The sequence below is a fragment of the Triturus cristatus genome, chromosome 4_1 (assembly GCF_964204655.1).
Source record: "Triturus cristatus chromosome 4_1, aTriCri1.1, whole genome shotgun sequence".
NCBI classification, from domain to species: domain Eukaryota; kingdom Metazoa; phylum Chordata; class Amphibia; order Caudata; family Salamandridae; genus Triturus; species Triturus cristatus.
In genome coordinates this window covers 385,716,860-385,742,585 of record NC_140585.1, presented here as the reverse complement: position 1 = coordinate 385,742,585, position 25,726 = coordinate 385,716,860, and the positions used below count along the sequence as shown (strand labels likewise).

The window sequence follows — 25,726 nt, the reverse complement described above, 5'->3', positions numbered from 1 at the left end:
CCGACCACACATATCTGTGGGCCCTTGCTGACTCCTGCCTACACTGCGGTCGAGTAGGTCACACATTTGGAACTGAGTCTGGATTCCTGTATGGCATAGTTCAAATCATTGAACGCAAGGAGAGGAGTAAGAGGAAGACGTGGATCAGTCCTGAGGAAAAAAGGATCCTCGTTACAGAGGTGATCAAACACTACCAACAACTGCTCTGGTGCCACTAACTCTGTGCATCGCAAGCCAACGACACGCGGCTGTGGGCCCATGCTGACCGCTGCCTCTGGCCCACACTGCGGTCCTGTAGGTCACACATTTGGAACTGAGCCTTGATTTATTCATCAATCAATCAATCATTCGCATTCATAAAGCGCGCTACTCACCCATAAAGGGTCTCAAGGCGCTGGGGAGGGGGGGGGGGGGGTCAGTGCTCGAAGAGCCAGGTCTTGAGCTGCCTTCTGAAGGAGAGGTGTTCAGGTATGGCGCGAAGGTGGCTGGGCAGAGAGTTCCAGGTCTTCGCTGCCAGGAAAGAGAAGGATCTTCCTCCGGCGGTGGCTTTGCGGATGCGGGGTACGGCTGCCAGGGCCTGTCCGGCGGATCGTAGAGTGCGCGGAGGAGTGTAGAAGGAGACGCGGTTGTTGAGGAGTTTGGGTCCGAGGTTGTGAAGGGCTTTGTGTGCGTGGGTGAGGAGTCGGAAGGTGATCCTCTTGTTGACGGGGAGCCAATGGAGTTTTTTCAGGTGTCCTGAGATGTGGTGGTGGCGAGGGATGTCCAGGATGAGTCTTGCGGCAGCGTTCTGGATCCGTTGGAGTTTCCTCAGCAGCTTGGTGGTGATGCCCGCGTACAAGGTGTTCCCGTAGTCCAAGCGACTGGTGACGACGGCGTGGGTGACGGTCTTTCTGGTGTCGGTGGGGATCCAGCGGAAGATCTTGCGGAGCATGCGGAGGGTGTTGAAGCATGCTGAGTTCACCTGTCTGGTCATGGTGAGGGATGAGTCCAGGATGAAGCCGAGGTTGCGTGCGTGGTCGGTGGGTTGGGGAGTGCTGCCTAGGGCGGGGGGCCACCAGGAGTCGTCCCATGCGGTGGGGGTGGGGCAGAGGATGAGGACCTCCGTCTTGTCGGCGTTCAGTTTCAGGCGGCTGTCTGTCATCCAGTTCGCCACTTCCTTCATTCCTTCATGAAGTCTGGTCCTAGCTGAGGTGGGGTTGTTTGTGAGTGATAAGATGAGCTGGGTGTCGTCGGCGTATGATATAAGGTCCAGTCCGTGTTTGCGTGCGATGTTCGCCAGGGGTGTCATGTAGATGTTGAAGAGAGTGGGGCTGAGGGAGGATCCTTGAGGTACGCCGCAGATGATCTCCGTGGCTGTGGATCTGAAGGGGGGCAGGCGGACTCTCTGAGTCCTTCCGGAGAGGAAGGAGATGATCCATTCGAGGGCCTTGCCTCTGATGCCGGCGTTGCTGAGGCGTCGTATCAGGGTGCGGTGGCAGACCGTGTCGAAGGCTGCGGAGAGGTCCAGGAGTATGAGGGCCGCGGTCTCACCCTTGTCGGTCAGGGCTCTGATGTCGTCCGTGGCTGCGATGAGGGCGGTTTCGGTGCTGTGGTTGGTCCTGAAACCGAACTGTGTGGGGTCGAGGGAGTCGTTGGTTTCCAGGGCGTTGGAGAGTTGAGTGTTGACAATTTTCTCAATCACTTTGGCGGGGAACGGCAGGAGAGAGATGGGCCGGAAGTTTTTGAGTTCGGTGGGGTCTGCTGTGGGTTTCTTTAAGAGGGCGTTGAGCTCTGCGTGTTTCCAGGTCTCCGGGAAGGTGGCGGTGGTGAGGGAGGCGTTGATGACATCTCGGAGGTGCGGTGCGATGATGTCGTCGGCTTGTTGTAGATGTGGTGCGGGCAGGGGTCCGATGGGGATCCGGAGTGGATCGAGTTCATGACGCGGGTGGTCTCCTCGGTGGTGGTTGGGCTCCAGGTGAGGATGGTGGTGATGTCGGTAGCGGGTTCCGGGGGAGGGTTCGTGTCGGTGGTCGGGAAGCTGTTGTATATGTCGGTGATCTTGTGGTGGAAGAAGGTCGCGAGGGAGTCGCAGAGGTCCTGTGATGGGGGGATGGAGTTGTTTTCTGCGTCCGGGTTGGAGAGCTCTTTGACGATGCCAAATAGTTCCTTGCTGTTGTGGGCGTTTTTGTCAAGTCTGTTCCGGTAGGCTGTTTTTCGTGCGGCGCAGAGGTGTTGGTGGTGTTGGCGGGTGGCGTCCTTGAGAGCTGACATGTTCTCTTCGGTCTGGTTGAGGCGCCACGTCTTCTCGCGGGCGCGGCATTCTTTCTTGGAGTCCTTGAGGTCGGGGGTGAACCAGGAGTTTTTCTTGTGGTTGTTGGTGCTGGCTTGAGTTTTCAGGGGGGCCAGGAGGTCGGCGCAGTCGGAGATCCAGTTGGTGAGGTTGTTGGCGGCTTCGTTTGGGTCGGTTCTGGGAGAGGGTTGATGCGAGCTGATGCGTGATGATACGAGTCCAGTGTCTTCTTGGTGGTTGCTAGGTGTGGTGGTGCACAGTGGTCTTCTTGAAGATGAAGTGGACGCAGCTGTGGTCCGACCAGGTGAGTTCGGTGGTGTGGCTGAAGGTGATGTGTTTGCTGGAGGAGAAGATGGGGTCGAGCGTGTGTCCGGCGTAGTGGGTGGGTGTGTTGACTAGCTGATTCAGTCCCAGGTTGGTGAGGTTGTCCAGTAAGGCGGTGATGTTGTTGTCGGTGAGGTTCTCCAGGTGAAAGTTGAGGTCTCCTAGGAGGATGTAGTCGGTGGACGAGAGTGCGTGAGGGGTGACGAAGTCTGCGATGTCTTCGCTGAACTTGGTGCGGGGTCCTGGTGGTCTGTACATGAGGGTGCCTCTGAGGGTGGTCTTGGGGTCGCTGTGGATCGTGAAGTGGAGATGTTCGGCGTCGGGGAGTGAGTTGTCGGTGTTGGTTGAGATGCGGATGGAGTTTTTGTGTGCGATGGCGATGCCTCCTCCGATGCGGTTGGTGCGGTCTTTCCGGATGATTTTGTAGCTGTCGGGGATGGCTATGGCGATGTCGGGTGCCGAGGAGGGATTCATCCAGGTCTCGGTGAGGAAGGCGATGTCCGGGTTCGTAGAGTTGAGGAGGTTCCACAGTTCGATGGCGTGCCTGTGGATGGATCGGGTGTTGACCAGGATGCAGTGGAGATTGCTTCCGGGGGAGTTGTTCTTGACGGGAGCGGTGTTGGTCCGTGGGCAGGTGAAGTGACAGTTGTTGCAGGTGAAGGGTCCGTGGGTCCATTTAGGGTGGGCGCGGTAGCAGCCCGGAGTGCGGCCGGGGTTGAGGTTGACGAGGGTGGTGGAGTCGTAGGTCAGGCGGGGGCGCGGGGGCCAGGGGTTCGGGCGCTGAGCGCGGGCCAGGCACGGACGGGCGCAGACGGACTTGCATTAGGCGCGCCTTCGGCGCGCCAGCGGCGCGCCCGCTGCGCGCGTCCGCTGCGCGGTCTCGCAGCGGCCGCCATTTAAGGGGTAGCCGGGGAGGCGGGGTCAGCTGGGAGGCGGGCGGGTAGGGGAAAAAAGCGGCGGCGGGAAAAAGGCTCCGAAGGCGAGGAGGCCTAGAAAAATGAAAAAGGCGCAGAAAAACAGGAAAAACGAGGGGGAGACGGCGGGAGGGCAAGGGGGACGGCACTCAGGAGATGCAGGCACTCGGGGATACAGAAGGAAACCAGGGGAGCGCGATCACACAACACAGGCACTTGGGGATACAGAAGGAAACCAGGGGAGCGCGATCACACAGCACAGGCACTCGGGGATACAGAAGGAAAAAAAGGGGAGCGCGAACGCAGACAAGCGGCAACACAGGCACTCGGGGCACAGGCAGCGATGCAGGCAAAAGGAGAAGTCAGAACCGGGGATCTGGTGGCGCTGTGAGGACAGGGGAGCGACCTACCCTGGGGTCAAGGGTCATGGCAGAGTTGATATCATTGTACAGGCCTCATCGCAGACTGCATCCCCTTCCAGCTCTGGTGCCACTGACTCTGTGCCACGGGAGTCGGGGACACTCTCTGGTTGAACTTCGGTGGTGTCTGAGTCTATGGCCTGGGGGTTGTCTTCATCATCATGTAGCTGATACTGACATGGTGTGAAAAAGGAGACTGTATCATTCAACTCCTCCATATTGCCGGTTTCTGCTTGCTTCTGCCCTCTGCATCATGCCCTGGATGGACACCTTTTACTGTCCCCCGTAACACGCCGCAACATTCTCCTTGGACATCAACGAGGACCCGCTCAGCTCTCGTGGCCGTATCTCAGTGCACCGCAAATCACCGTCCCTTGCGGGTGTGCCTGTGCCGGCCGCATTGCATCCGGGGCCACTAACTCTGTGCAGATCAAGTCATGGACCCTTGCTGGTTGTTCTCTGAACTTCGAATTGTCTGATCACTGTTGTAGTTGTTGCCAGTAACAACCAACCCCTGACGGGTGGCTTACACTACCCAACAACGATCCAGCACAGGCGTCACTGGACGTGTGATCCTGGCAATAAAAGGTGCCGGGCGCATGTGCCCGTAGCCAGTTCCACGAATTATCTCAGTGTTTCCAGGTGGTCATTATGTATGCATGAGGGCCCCGGGCCATACCACATTACATTGTGCTCTGTACAGCGGGCACAACCTTGTCACCTCAGGCAGTGGGGTAGACCTGGGACATGTAGCTGTGTCGGACCCCCCTGTGAGCGTAAGGGAGTGGACCAGCGTATGGTAGTACGGCCTAAGGGTGTGGTCATTCAACACGTGGCTCTGGGCGTGGTTGATTTTAGGCCTTGCCAAGGAAGTTACTAATGCGTGTGTCTCTGGTGTAGTGTCGGCGCCACCCATCACGCAATATACAATGTTGCTATGTGGCATGCCCACGGAGTGCGGGCTCGGCCGAGGGGTACATGAGGGTGCGCAAGCCCGCTCGGGGTTGGGGATCAGACATGCCAATTGTTGTGTGTGTCGCTATTTCCGCAGCATAAACCAAAGGTCTACCTTCAACCGCATGGCGAGTTCAGCCAGGCATGAACTCTACATCTGTGTCCGCACTGTCCTTACCATAGGCCTACACACACGTGGCCGCCCACCTTCAGCGCACAACATCACTGTGTCATTGTAAGGCATGTGGACATCGCAGACAGGCATGACAATGGTATGCCGTAGGGGTGCAAGTGATGCAACCACGCTGCGCACACTAGTGAATAGGTTCGGCGGGAGGAGCAGCAGTGAGGCTACGTAATACACATTGATGCCGCTCATTTGCAACAAGCAGTACATGTCATACAGAAATCACAAAGTCACACATATCACACACCAATGAACCAGTGAGCCTGCCAACACATCATGCAGAACCAACTATTGACTCATGTCTCTCTGCACTGTCACAGGTGATCAAGGTTATGCACTCTGCACTTGGATGATGACACTCCTCCGAGCCCCGAACACACAGGCCCAGAGGCAGTACAATGCGGCCCACAAACGCACCAGGGGCATCGTGGAACACACATTTGGCATGTTGAAGTCACGGTTCAGGTGCCTGGACGTCACAGGTGGAAGATGATCATTGCATGTTGTGTTTTGCACAACATGTGTGTACGCAGCAATGCCTCATGTATACAAGTGCCAGATGCACTGGACGATGATGATGAAGATGAGGCAGGTGGACCACACCCCACTGCAGCCGCAGCAGGAATAGCCCGCAGGAACATCATCATTGACAAATTCTTCACATGAGCATGTCACATTGTGACAAGTCTTTAGCAATCATGGGACATTACAAAATGACCACAGGCACAGCATGTGCAAATAAATGCATTCCAATAACAAATTCCCTGAGTGCATGTTACTCATCTGTACAGGCACATCACTCAGACAAGTGTGAGTGCGACATGTAGTGCTGACAATTTTATGATTTGTTCATGGATGGTGGGTGTGTCACTTCTGTGCAGAGAGGCTGTTTAGGGTGTCAGTATTCAAAATGCCAGTTTTGTGTGTCACAGCTGTTGTGGAATCCCACTCTTCGGCGTTTCACATGTGTACAAAATAATTCAATTTTGGCTGTCATTTGTGACCTATAGGTGACAACAGGGCTCCTTTTGGGGTCAGATATGTACCACCATGATGCAGGGATGTTCCCTGTGACTCAAGTCCCACAACATGGGCAACATGTATGTAAGTGGGAGTCACTACCCCTACATTCGTACACGCTTTCATAATTGATTGATCATGGTCATGACACGTCTGTGTGCAGGAGGGGTTGCTTGTCCCTCTGCAATGTGAAGGGGAGATGCGGTTTCACAGTGTGTTCCATGCATGTTTCAGCATTGGGCAGTTTACATGCAGACTGCATGTCAATGTACATTGTGACTGTGAGAAGATGCCTATTTGATGTGGGACAATGGTAATTTGTTCTACGTCACGGATGTGGGGTTGTGCTCGGACACTGTCATCTCACCGTTCTTTTACTCTGCTTTTCTGGTGCATTTTCCTGCATGACGCGTGGTAATTGCAGGCCTAGCGCTGGTTGTCGCCGATTTTTGTATCGCGATTGGCGTCATCGCAACTTTTTTCGTGTTTGTGTTTCGCATTTTTGCGGCATTGCGTTGATTTTAACGCAGTCATTTGACGCTTTATCATGGGACTATTGCATGGTGCTACCGGGTTGAGAATACTACGTTAACAAGGCGTTGTTTTCCCGCGATAGACTGCTATATGCAAAGTTGCGTTAAGCTAATTTTGCGATGATTATCACACGTTCTTGAGAATATCCCCCAATGATTTTAATGATCTCACTTAATAAAGTGGTGTTGTTTGCAGAAGGGTGATAACAGCAACAAGTGGATGGTATCCTTATTCATAAATTCAGCATTATGAATCATGCATCTGGTACACCTGATTCTAATTATATTTTTCGGTAAGTCAATCAAAATTTACACTTAAAAAAAAAAGATTAAGGAATCGTCCCCAAAAGTGATTTCTTCAGGATCACATATTCTGGCCATGCCTAGAACATAAGAATAGATGAAAACCCTGCAAAAAACTTAATAACTAAACCAAATCACCTGCACTATAGCAAAGATAATTTGTTCATCCGATTACGCAAACCATCAGCTATTTGATGGCCATTAATGCTACAATACAAGTAATATTTCAAACCATAAAAATCTAAAGCAAATGACAACAAACATTGGCAAAGGTAATCGGTTTTGACTTAAGTATGTGCATAGTAGGCTATGGCGAAACCTGCTTAGTTTGCAACTATGCTAAGCCAGAAACACATCCAAAATGGCTACTGGTGATTCAGCACACTAGCGCACGTACGGATGGACATCCATCATGAAATGGGTTTTGTCATAAAAAAAGCATTCCGCCCGTGCATGCATGCTGGCACACCAGTAGCTATTTTGCTTTTTTTTTTTTAATACTGTATTTTTTAATTTACTGTTCAAAGATGGCTGACGGCCATTTTTGAAGAGTAAATTAAAAAATAAAGTATGCATGGGATGGTGAGCAAATTGAGAGAGGCAAGCTGTCTCATAACACTGCCACTGGGCCATGGGAAATATTTTTTTAAAGTGGGCAACGGAGGATGGGAGGCAATGGAATGAGTTCATGGGCAGGGAGCAAAGCAGGAAGAGAGAAGGCCTAATTTAAACTGAAGAGAGAGCCAGGAAATGAACTCATAAAACTAGATAAAAAATAGTTTGCCCATGTACCCAGAGGAAGAAGTGGAACCGTGAAACCATACAATCAGATATTATGGTAAAGAAGAACTACTCCAGCGGTGGGACAGAACCAAAATATGGAGGAAGGCCATCCAATAACGTAGATGGAACTCAGTTCGACTGGAAAGGCATTCAATTATGAGTAAGTGGCTGACTCAAAGCCCATTCGAAGTGTATGTTACAATGCTGGAATTCACTGAAGGATTATTCTCCACAGCAGTAAGACAAATTATGAACCCCCAGCATATTCATTAGAAATTGGGACATGGTAGAGGATTATGATAGCACACCTGCTGATCAGTGGAGTATTACACATGCAGCATCTTTTGATTAAGAGCCTTACATGGGTTACAAGTCACATCTCACTTCTAGGACTTGTAACAGGCAGTACTAAAAAAGGGCTCACAGTGTGTATACTCGCCGATACGTAGTATAGTTTGAACAGACTGCAGCGTTGCAAGGCTCCTAATACGACTGGGCAATGGTCGGGTTCCCCTTTTGTAGTCACAGGGACAAAAACAAGGTGCAGAAGGGACCACTGGGGTAAAATCATCACAAAAATGAAAATAAATGTTTGGCACGCAATAATTATCAGCCACAAACCGTAAAATTCCCTTCATTAGAGGACTAACATTTTGAACTGAATGGCACTGCTTCTTATAAACAGATAAGATACTGAGAAAAATATGTGGGTGCGAAACCTGACAGCAGAAAAGCTCCATATGCCTGATAGAAATGTGCTAACATGAAGTCAAGAATTCAAACCAAAATGCTAACAAAAATATTTCATTAAGCTAAAACAAATAAAAGGGACAGTATTTACCGACTACTTAAGCTTAGCCCATCGGTGTTAACTAAACAGGAAATTATGCATATTTGGTGAAATTATGATAGTATAAATAAATAAATAAATAAATAAAATGAAACTGCATTTAAATGTATCTCACCAGCTCTGTTCTTGGTTGTCCAGGTAACACACTTTCGTTGCAAACATCAGTTTCAGACAAATTAGAGAAATACACTATGATTTTGTTGTAATTTGGATCGCTGATAAATTAGACGATGCCATTACCTAGTTGCACTGGCCCAAGTCCCATTGGCCTTTTTATGGAATAACCACCAACGAAGCATCCATAAATAATCTAAATATTGCAAGTCATCAGGTGTTCGGTGATTTGCCAAGAAATTCTATGCTATTTCGTGTTTATATTTAGGGCTTTGGAGTATTTTATTCTGTATTGAACATGATGCCCTCCATATTGACCCCCAATTGAAAACACACCCAATTTCCTTCCTCCACCTAGATGGTGGGTGTTAACTGTGTTGGATTTCTGTTTCGAAACCAACTACGCACTCTGGGAACTTAATGATGACACAGGGAACTATAATGCAAAAGATAATTGCAGCACTGTTGAGGCATAATTTCTCATTACAGACTTGTAATGTTACAAACAATATGTACAAAATATATACTAAGTAATCTTGATAGGCCTTTGTTGAATGCACCAATATCAGTTAATTATCCAACATGCAATAATGGGCCCAAGCCCAAGTTGATGACAAAGTAAAATCATTGCTAATTCTGTAGTCACACGGCAGGATTGAGGCGACATAGGTTCAACAGACTGCGTCTATCTCTTGACGAATGTGTGATTACACAGGAGCTGCCCCTCTTTCTGATCCATTAAGCCTATATAGTTTCCCCAAGCCCGTAGTTTCCCCAAATCGGGATTATGTCATAATGGACATCCATTTGAAATGAAAGCATAGGCTCTGCTTTTCTGTATGCAGAGCATTTGCTATGTGGATAGGGAGGTCTTTGAACATGACGAAGATCTATGACTATCTTTTGCACTATAGTTAGGTCGAAACGTGTTGGCATTCTCAAGTGGTAGGTGAATCATTATGTTCTACCCTTATCCTACAACTCTGATTTCAACCTATATCACAGGTACCCATTAATAAAGGAATTTCCTTTGGGTTTACTTCCAGTCATTTTTAGCTTTTGATCTGGCTCAGTACATTTGTTCTGTAAAAAATGATCAAAGAACTCCCAATTTTATTTGGTTGAGTCCACTGAAGTGGCACTGTCCTACTCCGGTTTGACAGGTCGCCTATGATGAAGCATGTCATGATAAGTTATTGGCGAGTCGACCTATCAAATATTTTATATTTACCTTGTAGGCTATAAACTTTACATTACAGGACAATATTAACTTGTTTCTTGTAGTATCCAAGTACCTGAGATGTTACGATACCCATAATTGATGTCTTGAGAAATTTCTCAACAAAACAGGCATGAGAAATGTACTTACTGAAACACTAAGAATATGATTATAAATGTGTCCTTTGTATCCAATAAACATAATTTCAGATCATAATTGTGTTAATGCAGATTCATGATGTCCCTTTACTTATTATGATATCATTTTGACAGTTCGTTTTCGGATTAAGGTAGTTATGACTCCACATGTTAGTGACAGGCATTGACAGCAAAAAAACAAGGAGGTACTTATGGTATTGACCACCTAAAAAAGATATATGGTAAATATTACTAAAAGTATTTAGTACTTCTCACAACAAAGATGGTAAATAGTGTATTCGGCCAGAACTAATTTACTGCATCGAGTGTGCGCACTGTCTGCATTTATGTACTGGGCATTTATAGGAATGTGTATATTAACAGAACACAAAGTAAAATAACTCTTAAACAAAACTCTAGTCATTTTTATTTCACTAATGCCTTCTAAAGAAGAGGTCTATGTGATCTTGAAAATATTCTAGTACATATTATGTGACGAAAAAGGGTTGGATAAAAAAAATGATAATCACCGTAAAGCTCACATCACACATAATGACATCTGCCCTGAGTCTTCCTAGTATAACTTATTCACAATACCATTTGTAATGAACTCTCGAAGCTCTGCTTATGATTAAAACCAGGAGCTGTATTACGGTATGCAGCGCATTTTCCTGGTTAGCGCTGGGTGCACCTTTAAAAAAGTGTGGCCAGCGTGAACCAGAAATATGTGCCATATTATAGCGATGCACTGCCCCCAGGGCAGTGCATTCAGGTGAAAATGGAGAGGCTGCTTTGAAGCCGCTCTGTGTTTCGCAGTTCAGATGGCAACACGCCTGAATTTTTTAAGGGGATTAGAGATCCCCTTGCAGGTGGATGCACTGAGCAACTGCACCTGCCTGCAAGGGGATGTCTGGGGGGGTCCATGGGACCTCCTTTTCCCCCTACAGAAGGCTGCCTTTAGGGGGCATACTGACAGTGCACCACCTTTTTGGTGGCGCACTGTCAGTGTGCTTCATGACCGCTTTTTTGGCTCTGTGCCGCGTCTGTAATACGACGCTCGCGCAGAGGCAAAGTGATTCCCTCATTTGCATGGGGCCACACCCCCTTGCAAATGAGGGAACGCTCTCTGATGATAGCGCTGGTGCTTTATGTGAGCAAGAGCTATCAGTATTACAGAAGGGGACGCACAGGCATCTGCGGCCCCTTCTGTAATACCAAAGTGCCAGAGGGCACGCAAAGCGGGCATACCCGTCCGTTGCGCCATCGGGCCACTCCGGTAATACAGGCCCAGATGTATACAGATTCAGAGTTTGCCTCCGATACCACCAAACTGGCAGAGAGTTTGTCTGCTGATATTGTAGAGCTCCATACCTCCACACTCTGAGCTCTGATACTAGTATTACCCAGATGCTTGCCTCTGATACCACCAGACTGGTAGAGGGTTCATCTGCTGATACTGTAGAGCTCCACACCTGTTATTATCCATTCTCCGACCTCTGATAATACACAGAGCTCTGCTTCTGAAAACACCTTGACTCACCAGAATTGGGATTCTGAGAATACCCAAAACGTCATCACATTCTCCCTTAAGGCACTTTCTTGGTCTCACTCTAAAGAAAGCAGGCACTTTCGTTCCTTACATTATGTCCCCATGATCCTCCAGTTGTAGACTTTTGTTTGATTGTCTAAGAAATTCTGGGAATTGCAGTACCTTTTTGATTTCATTGAACTAATGAGAGTAACACCAGGAATCAATGCACGGAGGTGAAAAATTCAGGCCTGGAGACACTGTCCATAACGACCTGTAATTAGGTGAGACAGACAGACAGACACACACACACACCCACTCTCTCTCTCTCTCTCTCTTCAAATACACACCTGCCAAGAATCAGGCTTGAAAATAAATAAAAGCATTTTACAACATGAAGACAACAGGAATTAGCAGGTTGTGATTGCAAGGCCCCCCATAAATGAAGGTACGATACATACCCCTCACTGATTAGGGTAATCACCTTGCTTCCCAAGTAATCATTCCAGAAGGGCACACCCACTGCTGAAATCTGGTTACAATGAATACTGGCATACAGCTTATCCACTGCTGTAACATAATTACAGTCGGCCTGGGCCGAGGGTAGCAGCACTTCCATAGAGGAGGTGGTGAATATTTCCTTTACATGACGAGGGGCGGAAGGGACAGAGCTGGTACATGCACAGTGTTTTCCCCTCTTCGGAGCAGCAGCTCACTCACAGTCATTCACATATCAGCTAAAAGTTGTGGAGCTGGTAACGCATACCGACACGTATATAATCTGCAAACTATTATTTACATTCACCAGCATCTGCTCAGAGACAGAAACTGATGTGTGTTGAGTCTCTGCAATGAATGAAGCAGTACTAGCAGGGCTTAAGAGGATTGACAGGGTTTTGTGGAGGCACTGCTGGAACAGCATGGTGCTTCCAGGCAGGTCTGAGGTACACAACACGCTTCTTGGGTGTCAGTCCTGTAGCAGTGACTTGTTGGTTGGGTGTGGGTGACAATAGTAGTATACTACAAGACCAGTGGTATAATGCAAAAAGATGGCCTCCCTGCAAAGGGTGATACAGGGTTCCAAAATCTCCTATATCACACAGATATTCATGGCTTGGGTTGCTAGGGCCCCCCTGAAGGATTGGGGTCTCCCTGGGGGTAGCCCCCCACCGGAAGTATTGGGGCCCCACCTGTCCAAAAGAGACTGCAGGGGCCTGCGTTAAGCCCATGTACAAGATAGTAAGGACTGAGGTGCAGTCTTTGAAATCCCTTGCGATACATGTTAGTATTAAGGTGCCATGGTATCGGAATGATGATCTGTGCGATAATAGTATTTATCGAATGATGTAAATACATCGTCTTAAACTGGTTTGCTTGCAGGGCTTAGTAATTTTTACTATTTTTTTTTTTTTTTGCAGAGTTTTATATAGCGCAAACTTGACCCGAATCCAATCAGGTATCAGAGCACTTTACATAGCACCAGTTACGTTACATGAGGACACACATTCATTTTTTTTGTTAGGCACGGGGAGATTACGTGATTTTGCCCAGAATCACAGGATGTTCAGGGTCATTACCGAGACTCGAACCCAGTTCCCCAGGTCCGAGGTCGAGCGCCCTAGCCGTTAGGCCGAATTCCTCTTGTAATATTTTGTGCAGCACACGCCGATCATTGGCTGTCCACTCCTAAGGTCGAAGCCTACCAACAGCACACCTGTCTAGTTTGCTAAAGACATGTTGGGGAAATTCAGAAAGCTTTCCAGGAAATGCATTCCACTCACTGCTTACCATTGGCTTTGTAGTTCGTAACTCACATTTGCTGGCTTTCTATTTGTTGGCTTTATTTGTTTAAGTTGTCCACCTTGAGTTTGTCCCTTCCATGGAGCATTAAACAAGTTACTTACCTTTGATAATGATGTATCTGTAAGAGATATATATTAGTTATAGATTCTTTACCTTAGAATTACCCCCAGGCGTCAGACTGGATCCGGAGAAATTTTTCCCGACTTACAGGAGGAGTGCGAAGACTTCGAAGAGGAATGGTGATGACTGCGGGGCCTCCAAGCGCTTTCGGGATGCCTCCTGCAAAGACTTCAGGTTCATGGCCTGGCAGTCGGAGCACGACTTGGGATCGTGGGCGCGCTCCAGGCACCAAAGGTGCAGATCTGTAACCGACATCAACTTGTGACAGGAGTCACAGGGCTTGAAGCCGGTCCGACGATGGGACATCCCTCGTGCTACCAGGGGAATACTCAAACAAGAGGTCGACAAAAGTCGAAAAAGGGTTTAGTCAAAAAGTGACAAGGGGGCACGCTCTCTCCAGATCTGCCCTGGCTGGCGCGGAGAAAGAAAGCACTGACATCAGTGCGCAGGGGCGGCTTCTAAGTAGACACCGCAATGTCATCCTGGCGATCACGACGCCAACGACGAACGCGGAGTTGACCAATGCCACCTACCGATGCGCAGGGGTACTGCTAAGAAAAAATGGCTCCGGGTCCAGTGTGACACCTGGGGGTAATTCTAAGGTAATGAATCTATAACTAATAGTCTCTTTCAGATATGTATTTACAAGAGCCCCTTGTATTCTTCTACCAGTGCTATTTTCTGTAAGCGGGCTTCTAAATATTGTTCTTATCTTTTCACATTTGCTGTGCATTCAGTGACAGAGTTTAAATGGCAGGCTCTGTCTTCCAAGGGAGCTTGGTATTGCCTTTTCGTTATCTGACGTCATAGTGAGAAAATCTATGTGACAATCATGCTGGGTAGTTGGGGTGCTTGGAAGGCTGCATGATGTTATTTTTTTGTACTACACAAAAAAAATGTAAATGCGTGTACAAAAACTGCAGATATTTCAAAATATATCTGAATTAGGAAAGCACATTTTTAGGATATTCTGAAGTGCGGAAGAAATAAATAGTTTAATCAGAGCAATACCTTAGGCGATGAAGTTTCCACACATTATCATTTGTGCACTGCATAGTTTTATAAGTAAAACTGTATTTCTGTGCAAATGTACGGTCATTTCAATTAAAAATGTATTGTTGGTAATAGTAATGCGATACCACACCACACATACTCCACTTTATGTCAGTCCACTCTACACCACTCTGCTCTACTCTGCGCCACTCCACTCTGCGTCACTGCACTCTACTCTGCACCACTCCCATCTATGCCAATCTACTCTGCACCACATTCCACCTCATTGCACTCTACACCATTCTACTCTACCTCATTGCACTCTACTCTTCAGCACTGCACTCTACTCTTCAGCACTCCACTCTACCCTGCAGCACTCCACTCTACCCTGCAGCACTCCACTCTACCCTGCAGCACTCCACTCTGCGCCACGTCACTGAAACAATCTGCGCCACTTCACACTACGCTGAAATAATCTATGCTATGCCACTGCACTCTACGCCACTTTGCACCACTTCACTCTACGCCACTGCAATCATTTGTGCACCACTCCACTCTTCTCTACACAACTATGCACCACTGCGTTCTACGCTACTCTACTCTAACCACTGCGCTCTATGTCACTGCACTCTACGCCAATGCACTCTACGCCAATGCACTCTACTTTACTTTGCTCAAAATCCATGCACTCTACGCCACTGCACACTATGCTAATCTACTCTTCATCTCTTCACTCTACGCCACTCTATTCTACTCTGCACCACTGTACTATACGTCACTGTTCTCTATGCCACTCTGCTCTGTACCACGCCACTCTATGGCCCCCTACTCTGCAACACTGCACACACTGTCACTGCACTATACTATATTCTGCACCACTGTACTCCACGCCAATCTACTGTACTCTTTACCAATCCAATGTATGCCACTATACTATACATAACTCTACTCTGCATCACTACACACTATGCTACTGCATTCTACGACACTGCACTCTATTCCACTCTTCTTCACTCTGCGCCACTCCACGCTACACTTCTGTACTCTACGCAACTATACTCTATGCCCCTATACTCTATGCCACTGAACTCAACGCCAGTGCTCTCTACTCAACAACAATGTACTCTACGCTAATCTACTCTGCACCACTGCACTCTACACCACTATACTCTACTCTGCAACACTCTATTCTACTCCACTGCACTCTACGCTACTCTAAACCACTGCACGCTAAGTCACATCACTCTAGGCCACTTTATTCTACTGGCCACCATTGTACTCTACACCACTGCTCTCCATGCCTTTCAACTCTACACTACTCTACTCTACACCACTCTAATCTGCATCACTGCACTCAGCGCCATTGAACTCTATGCCACTGCACTCCACTCTAAGCCACTCTACTGCATTCTACATCACTACACTCTACACAACTGCACTATACGCCAATCCACTCTACGCCCATCTAATTTCCACCACTGCTCTCAACACCACTGCACTCTGTGCCACACTACTCTACACCACTGCACTCTACACTGAACCACTCCACTCTACCCTGAACAACTCCACCCTACTGTGAAACAATCAATCCATGACAATGCACTCTACGCCACTTTACTCTGCACCACTCCACTCTATGCCACTGCACTCTACACCACTGCAATCTATGCTGTACCACTGTACTCTACACCACTGCACTCTACTCTGTGTCACTGCACTCTACGCCACTTTACTCTAAACCAATACAATCTACGCCACAGCAATCTAAACCAGTTTACTCTGCACCACTGTACTCTATGGCTCTATGCTCTGCAACACACTATGCCACTTCACTCTAGACCACTCTACTCCACTCTATGATCTTCCACGCTGCCACTCTACTCCATTAAACTCTACTCCATTCTATTACACTTTACGCCCCTTCACTCCACTCCATGACACTTTACTCTAGGCCACTCTACTCTACGCCACTCCAGGCCACTACAACACTTTACGCTTTACTCAATTCTATGCACCTCTATCCTCCTCCACTGTACAACACTCTTCCACTCTACGCCACTTTCACTCTACTACACTCCACCACTCTATGTAACTCCACTCTATGACAATATACTCTGCTCTACGACACTCCACATTACTATACTTCGGTCTATACCACTCAACTCTGCTCTACGCCACTCCACTCTATGCCACTCCACTTAACTCTACTCCACATTATGCCCGCCCACTTTACGACACTCTACTCCTTCCATGACACTCCTCTACGCCACTTCACTTCACTGTACGACAATCCACTCTATTCCACTCTACAATACACCACTCTCCTCTATGCCACTAACGTTTGGCCATGCTGAACAATATCCACGCAGGTGTATAATATGGCTGAAACACACAAGTAAATCCAATAGCTCTTGCATAGGCACGACGTATTATCTTTGCCGATGCTTTTTTTTAAATTAGAGCTGCATACTCCAAATAGTAACTATAACTGGATTTGCTTTGGGAACACAAGTTCAGGTGAAAGATATTGCTACGGTGTTTTTATCTTATTAAATTAGAAACAACAAATATATAATTAAGAATACATATGTAGAAAAAGAGCAAGGGAGTTAGGGTGGAATCCACCATTTCTATCAATTTCAATAATATTTACACATTTTTCATCTTCATATTACGTAAGGGCAAAATAACGGAAGTGGTAATCTTTTGGGTAAATGATTGAGGGGAGTTATCTGGACAACTAAAAAATACACACACCAACACATGCACACTACTAAAAAGACTCCTTTAGAAAGGCAAATGACCGCCTTGTAACCAAACCTCTTCTCGTCAGACAATACATGATGTGCATTTATGTGCACTACGATATCAAATGTAAAATAAGACTTTCATATAAAGTCAGCTCACACGACATCCTGGTGTTGTAATGTACATGGACCCGGAATTCATTAAAAAAAATACCCTTATGCCTCTGGTTACAGGGGTGACCTTTTGGCAGTGTGGCAGTGAGAGGGGCGACAAGACTCACGTTGTGAATTAAATATTCATGGCAGAATTTCTATTTGACAGGAGAACATGTGCAAAAAGGTGTGAGAGATGGGGTCGTTTAGCTGACGTTTCTCCGCTTGACCATTTGTTGAGCCACGACTATCTTCATTAAACAGAACAGGCATAAAACGAAACAGAAACATTGCTTCTCACCTGAGGTAGCACTGTGGGTCCATGTCCTGCCAACCTATGCAAGGAGCTGATCTGAGGAACTTTAATGGGAACTGCTGTGAGATTGCCCAAGGTCTAGGGGAAAAAACACACGAGGCAGCATTTAGTTTAAAGAACAGTACATGTTGCACAATTTTAACAAACACCAGCAAAATAAGAAGGTAAAATCTGCATGAAAGGAGTTCCCATGTGGAGTTAAGCATCACCTTAGAAACGCAACACAATCACTCGAATCTATGAGTCACTGCTATCCCACGTTTCCATGTGCTGCTGCTGGAAATAGCAGCCAAGCAACAAAGATACATCGGAAAAACACAGAAAGCAGTACAGATAAAGCCCATTTGTTCTTGCTAACATTCCCTAGTACAGTCCTAAAATATAAAATCAGTGGCAACCTTTAAATGAATTAAACATTGGAACCAGCGAATTGTAAATGTACAAGATGACCATAAACTCCATGGACTGACAAAGATTAGGTATCTGTCACCCAACTGGAAGAAGGCTATCTGTGGTCGTGGACTGCATGCGACAACATTTCATCTCAACCATATCAATAATACATTTAACCTGACAAACTAATTCAACTATTCCAAGGTCAAAACTAAGGGCCTCACTATGATGGCGGTCCGACCGCTATCCTGTCGGGAATGGGACCGCTCGACTAGCTGTCGGCGGTCCCGCCATCAGTATTAGGATGCGACCGCCATGAAGGCAGTCGCAATGTGTATAGTTTGTATTACGGCGTGCGCTGCGGGCTGTAGCACATGCCGTAGTACAAAATGAACACATCTCACATATCCCTGCACTATTTAGGAGGTCACCATAGGAGCCCTCTAAGGCCCCTAGTGGAGGCCCGGGTGGAAGGGGGCCCTGCTACGGGCCCCCATGTCACTTTCTTCCTGCCTTTTCATGGAGGGTTAACCGCCATGAAACGGCCGACGGAAAGGCACATTGCAATCCCTACAGCAGTGCCACAATTGTAAGGATTGCAGTCCCTCCGATGGTCCGAAGGGCTCCTTGAGCCTATCGAATCCGTGGCGGTCGTTCTCTCCGACCACCCACCATCCGCCCGCCATTGTAATGCGGCAGGGGGACCCCCATAATCCAATGGCAGTGAGACCGAGAACGACGGCCCAACGGTGGCGGTTCCACCACCATCGTAATGAAGCACCTAAATGTTACTGTAAAAACTGCATCCAGTTACTGTCAATATTTAAATACTAAAACATTTTAAATGGTACAATGATGTCAGATGTCACCTACAAGTGGAGCTTGAATATCATTCCTTAAGCACAGACTCATTATATTTTACGAAATGTAATTAAACTCTCAAATAGACCTGTTCCGTATCTACATCACTATGGTATTTTTTCCACACTGTAAACATTTGTCAAACAAGTCAACTTTTGGTCGTTTCAAGTTGCAAAGTTTGTAGTCTAAGCTTAACAGCATTTTCAGATTTGATCAAACAACTGCATTCAATTACTAAAACTAAGATGTGACTAGGAATTGAGTGTCCCCCTAGAATGTGTAGTCCACTAAATATTAACACAATAAAACATGTGTATAAATGATGTCTCAGTTTGAAACTCCCGAGTAAAACAGGGTCAGAAGAATAGTTGCTACATCGCTGCATGTGTGGCTTCTAAAGAGTGTACCCAACCAGGACAGCACACCAATGCTGAACTTGGCAACATCCACACAATACTCTAGTCCAGAGTGACCTTTGGTGCACAAGAGGGGTTCAAACTCCTTGCTGATCCACGAGCACCTAATGGCACAGATGGAAGCTCAGAAGGAAGGATCAGGTGAGCCCGAACACAGTGGTCCTCGAAACGTGAAATAGAAAACCAGCAAAGAAAGAGAAAGTGCTTTTCATTTGTGGGTTGTTTTATGGACAAGGAGTAACGTCACTGGCTGTTGATTGGTTTAACGTTAGAAGAATCCTGGACATGTAGTCTTTATATCTTTGAAATATATATGCCATGTCGGGCTGCTGACCAATACAACTGAAGGGGAAATGCATAACCCTCGCTTCCATGTCCGTAACAGAATTAAAAGTTCCTTTCAATATAGTTAAGAAATTCGACATTCAACGGGGAGGCAGGAAGATGATCATTGCTCTATGAGCCATATGTTCAGGAGGCAAAAAAGATTACCAAATAATAAGCATTATTTTAGACACTGACGCTTTGAGATAACTGTAGAACTTAAAGGACGATTTGAAAAGGCTCGCATGATTTCAAACAAAAAGCAAAAATTATAAAACAAAAAAATCTCAAAGGATACCATTTGCACACAAAGCAAGTAACTTGCAGAAACCAAGATGGGACTGTCAATGCTTACTTGATAAAGGATAGGTAACTAGACAATCTATTCTGACTGTAAACTGAACCAAAGCCATCATTAATTGTGTCACTTTATTTCAAGAAGTTTAGAATAAAGCTGCTGTTTCTCCAGAGAGTGAAAATAAATTAGGCCGTTTTCATTCCTAGAGAAATAGCTTAGTGTTTACCAAATTTGCTGTAATAAAGGTCAGTGCTGTCATCCGAAATATATTGCTTTTCTTTTTAAATATTTAACATCTGAATGCGAATTAAAGTTAACAGTTCCATAACCACAACCTTGCGTTCACAGTCAATAAATGTCTATTTCATCGGAGATACAAACAGTCCTTTTTCAGAATATGCCATGTTGCAGGAAGATTCAAAGTGGCCCAAGGTGAGCCAATCACATCAGATATTTTTTAAGACATATTAATATGAGCGTTTTAACATGTAACGTTCATTTATGTAATGATCACGCACATCACCTTGCACTTTTAAGTAAGCTACATCATAACATTTGCACGTCTGAACCCTAGACACAAAAAAACTGAATAGAAGGCATACTAGCATGCGAAAGCTCATCAATTCGTCCACTCATCGAAGGCAACTAGAATTTTACCTCCGCGTTACATCACTTTACGCCCGGTCCGCCATTTTCTTTTTGCTCGTCAATGACAGGGAGATGAAGATTTCGCTGAACCTTCAATTAAGTAACTAAGAGGGCATTGTTCTTGCAAAGCCTGACCTTTAAGCAATTTCTGTGAATTTATTAATACCAGTAGAAACAATTATGTAAATGTTACTTTATGAGCAGATTACTGCAAAGCTTTCCTACAGATAAATTCGTTTTTTATTAAAACATTAACAGCATTAAATATTTTAAACAAAAGCGGCCTATAAAGGCCTATAAAAGTCAAACAGTGCGTTCAATCTCTTCACTGACTAAATTCCATGCAGTGCCGGCAAAATAATTTCAAGCAGCGCATAGAATGGAGAAACAGAAAATAAAAAGGTGAAAGATGCTGAACAGGAAACACTGGCGTTTGATCTCATTTCTGACTGAACGACACAGGTGACGACTCAGCAGTTTGCTCCAGAGTTGAGATCAGCTTCCTACTCTGACCAATAGCAGGAGTCATTGAAAGTCCTTTTCATCCAAGATTGCCTTCGACTGAAATGATGACTGCTGTATCTAGATCACTGAAACCATTCTGGTCCATTTGACCTATCTGACAACCATCAAACTACTATGCAAACTCACTGGCTCTATCTTGCTACACAAGGAGGATAGTATTACAAGCTTGAGAATATCTTTCAGATTCCCTACTCAAGTAATAACGGTTTATTTCCTATATTTCTTTGTGCACCAGCGATTATTGGGGGCTAGAGAGCAAGCTTTAAAGGGATCCATACATCTTCACAAGGGAATTCTTGACTATGTAGAACCAAGTTTGCATTTTAAAACAAGCTAGCCATGTCATGCAATTCTTTACTGCAGTTATGTATAAAGACACACCATATCCTTTTGGTCAATATCACAAACGTTAATGGTGATTGACAAAGTAGAACTGAGGCTCTCGTCCCTCAGCAGAAAGGCACTGTCAATCGGTCCAGCTTTAATGTATTGCACATTGTACTCTTACAGGCACACCGTTCCCCCTGCACTAAATCTTTTAACTTAGGTGTACTGGGGCTAGGAGCCAGAACCGAGAAAGAGAGTTTGCCTGTTCTGGTTCCATGGAGCATGTGGTCAACCAAGAGTGCATGAGAAGAAGAACAAAGAATGTGAGATGACACATAGGGCGGAAGCAGACACGTGAGATGCTCATGACAAGCGCCAGCAAATGCATTGTGCACCAAGCAAAGTGTCTTAAAGCCAGATCCCTTTATGAATTAATTACTTGTTGATGAAGTCCAACTGGGATTAAAAATAAGCATGCTGAGGTAAATAAAGTAGCAGACGTGGCAGTTGTATTTGCACAACGGTCTGAAAGCAAAATGTATGATATTCAGGTATTCCAAGCAAGGGTTCATTCCTATAATGCAAACAGGATGATATAGCTGCCTGGATCACCAACCTCCTCCCCTTAACTTGGACACCCTTGAAGCTCTTCAAAAGGGAGTTACATGAACCAGTGATCTTGTGAACATGCGGGCAGAAGGGCTGTAAGTGGCCCAAAAGCTAGTTACTATGAAATGGAGGTCCAGGTCAAAAGATGTTTCCCTAGAACAAACACCTGATTTCAGCATTCCACTCCGAAAGATTACTGGCCATCAAACATCTGACTGAAGCAAGTTATTCATAAAATGTAAAGAGGATGCCAGAGTTACTACCTCTTTGTTCTATCATTCATTCATTTATTAGAAACTGTATTCGATCTTTTTTGTTCAGATCATAAAAGTACATAAAAATAAATAACTGAAAAAATACAACCAATCACAATTCTTTCGTTAAGCAAGCCCCCCTTGATCAGGATTACAGTGAATATCCATATAAACCACATTTAAGGGAATACATTAATTTAAAAAAAATTACTTGGTACAAGATTATATACAAATGTATGTTTTTCATTTTAAAAAAGTAGTAAAAACGGTGAACAAATAAAAGATCCTCATAATCCATTAATGGACCGCATAATTTCTTTTACGCATACATGCCCATAAAAAAGATGCAACTGCAAAGCAGACAAACGGGTTCTGAAGTGATTTTAAAAAGTATAGTGCAACCCGGCATTGACGAAATTTATGTCTCTTTAAAATTGGTACAATAAATGACTTTCTTTCTTGAGCATAAAGGCTACAGACAAATACCAAATGCAGATTATTTTGTGGTGACTTAGAGTCGCAACGGCACAAAGGTAAATCAGAATGCCTAAATCTACCTAGATACCCCAACATCAGCGGGATCAGATTTAGACGAAATCGCATTAGGATAAACTTATGGTGAGAGGATGGAACCTCTGTTAAATATGAGAACTCACCCTCCTCTATTGGGAGTGTTAGTAGATAGATCGGAACCATCTGCCCACCATTATTCTTCTCACTACGGTCATATTGGGCCCTCAGCTTGAAGGTCTCGGCCAAGCTCGGCTTGGAAAAGTTCCGGCATGTCACTGGTACCTTAAAAAGATTCAACACGCCTAGGGCACTAAATTCCTGCTCAACATAGCTTAACCATCGACTCCTGTTATGGTTCTCCATTTTGAGCAGGTCTGTAATAATCCTTTGGTTCAGGGGGACTGTGTTCCTACGACAGATCGACAACTACAACATGAGAGGAGCCAAGCGGATTGAGTGATGTAAGGGAGGGCAGATTCTATATGAGAGATTAATTTGAGTACTATTCTGGAAGGGAGATTTCAAAAATTTGTTTTCAACTATCTGTAATGGCTCAGTGGGGGCCGTGCCCCATACACCTGCCCCATACGCCACGGCTGATACTGTTTTGGCCTGATAAATCTTTTGTATGGGGCCAAGAGGTCTGGCACCCAACCTCCTAGTGAATGTTTTTAATGCCGCTAAGCTCCTATCCATCGCCATTGCTCTTCTTTCCACCAGCTGTGTCCAAGATTGTTTTTTGTCGAAAGGACTCCTAAATAGGAAAATGTGTCTACCACCTCGATTTTTTTTTTAGTCCATGTGAAATTGTGGTACTTTATCTTTTTTCCCAGCCCCTGCAATTAGTATATTATCTTCGTTTGGTGAACTTTTAGGTCCAGCGAACTCATAAAAGCTGCATATACTGTTAGACGCTGGAGACCCACACCAGTTCTGGAGAGGAGTAGGGCATCATCGGCATATGCCAAGATAGGGAGCCAATAGGAGTCACATAAGGGAACATCCTGAGATGCGCCCGCCAGCAATCCTCCATGTCATTTGTATAAATAGAAAATAGGAATGGCGCGAGGACGCACTCTTGCCCAACCCCTCTTGAGATCTTAAAGGGGCGGGTACGCTCCCCATTCCTCCCATACCTAAAAGCTGCAGAGGCATCAGAGTACAGTTGGCGAATTAAGTCAATTAGGGGCTGGTCCATTCCCATCTCTAACATAATGTCCAGAGCTTCGGGTGGGAAACTCAGTCAAACGCTGCCGTTAAATCCATAAAAGCTGAATATAGTTTGTTCTATCAGGAATTGAATATCAATAGCATAGTTTTTTAAAAAAAGTAAAGCCAAATTACGGATTAAAGGAACTAACAGGTTTAAACAAAATTTGAAGAATACCACAAAGCGCACAATCATTTTTAATTAATCAATGTTCAGTGTTTTACCTTTTAAAGAGCATAAAGATCCAAATGTATACAATAAAATAAAGATCCTTCAAGCACCACCTGAACTAGAAATCCGTGTCTAGGTGATCTCTTAATGTTGAACAATGTATATCCCCAATTTGTAGGGTTCACCAAGGCAAGTTCTTCCTGTTGTAGCGGTCAAAGTGTTCTCAAGGTAAACCCTTTCCTCCTGAATTTCTCTGACAGTTCGTTGTGTAAACCTCCTCCCTAGTGCATTTGTTAAAGAGTTTACAATGTAAAACCTACAGGGCACTGAGGCAGAGCAGTCCAAGATTGAATAAGGGAGCTGTTGAGGTGTTGCGGGCAAGAAAGCCAGAACTGAACAACACACAATAAATGAAAAGTACTTTAATACACCCACAACTAAATGCTATACTTAAAATGACAAATATTTACAAGATTTCAGTTGGCATTATTAATTGGACCCCTCCTACAGTGGTCTTGCAGATTAACTAAGGTACAAATTATGTACCAATAAAAAAACCATCACGGCGAAAACTAACCCTGTAAATGTAGTCTGTTCCCATTAACTGTGAGGTACAATGTGACAATTTGTGCACCAGCGGGATATGATCATAAAGATGTGCATGCTCCTTATATGCCCTATTCAAAAGCATAAAGCTTAGAAAGCTAAAAGGTACCTCTGTATTAAACTCCTTTCTAATTCCTGTGTCAGAGTTCATGATTTAAAGCCCTTCCTATTGCATTTTTTCACTCAGCTCAAAATGTAAGGACGTTCACAATGTAAAGGTCTGTCTTATTGTTTTCCACAGATAGTTCACAATGTATAGTTTTTATCAGAGATATGACTATGTAAAACTTTTTCCCCTTCCCAGGGTAGTTGTCAGAGAGTTTACAATGTAAAGGCCTTCCTAGTTTATTTCAGAAATCTGGCCCAGGAGATCAAAGGGGAATCAGAAGTTACCAGCCCCAACCGTTTCAATCAGGTCTTTCACCTCTGGTGTCTTGGGACATCCATTCAGGACCCTCTAACTTGGGACCAAATGCCCCTTTTAATTCTGGTCTCTAAGGGTAACTATTCATAGAGTCCAAGGCTGACTCTGGAAGATCCTTTGGGATAGAAACTCAGAACATAGCCACGCAGAACATTAACACTCAATAAATCAGTGTCCAGTCAGCGCCTTTTCTTGAAATAGTGAAATGTATTTTAATGCACACACAACTTAATGCTAAAATCAAAGGTATGCAACAACATATTTTAATTTTATAAAAAGCATAGCCTCCCATTAACATATAGTTAAGATCTCATTACAGCCTGCCCCCGTTTGTTTAGAAAAATGTTTATTTATAAAACAAAAGGTATAAATAAGACATCACGTCTCCAGAACAGCCTGCAATAAAGGCACTGACGAGAAAGTTAAACCTCCCTCTTTCCACTCTTCTGTGTCTCTGGAAT

At 45.4% G+C, this 25,726-nt stretch overlaps 1 protein-coding gene across 3 annotated transcripts in view; it reads right to left on the bottom strand.

Annotated features, from left to right (window-relative positions):
• Positions 1-25,726, bottom strand: part of PHF21B (PHD finger protein 21B) — a 326,879-nt gene that overhangs the window by 62,092 nt on the left and 239,061 nt on the right. For all 3 annotated transcript variants that reach the window (XM_085652440.1, XM_085652439.1, XM_085652438.1), the window contains one exon: positions 17,672-17,764. In XM_085652440.1, the coding sequence (XP_085508566.1) occupies positions 17,672-17,764 (93 nt within the window). The remainder of the gene's footprint in view (positions 1-17,671; positions 17,765-25,726) is intronic.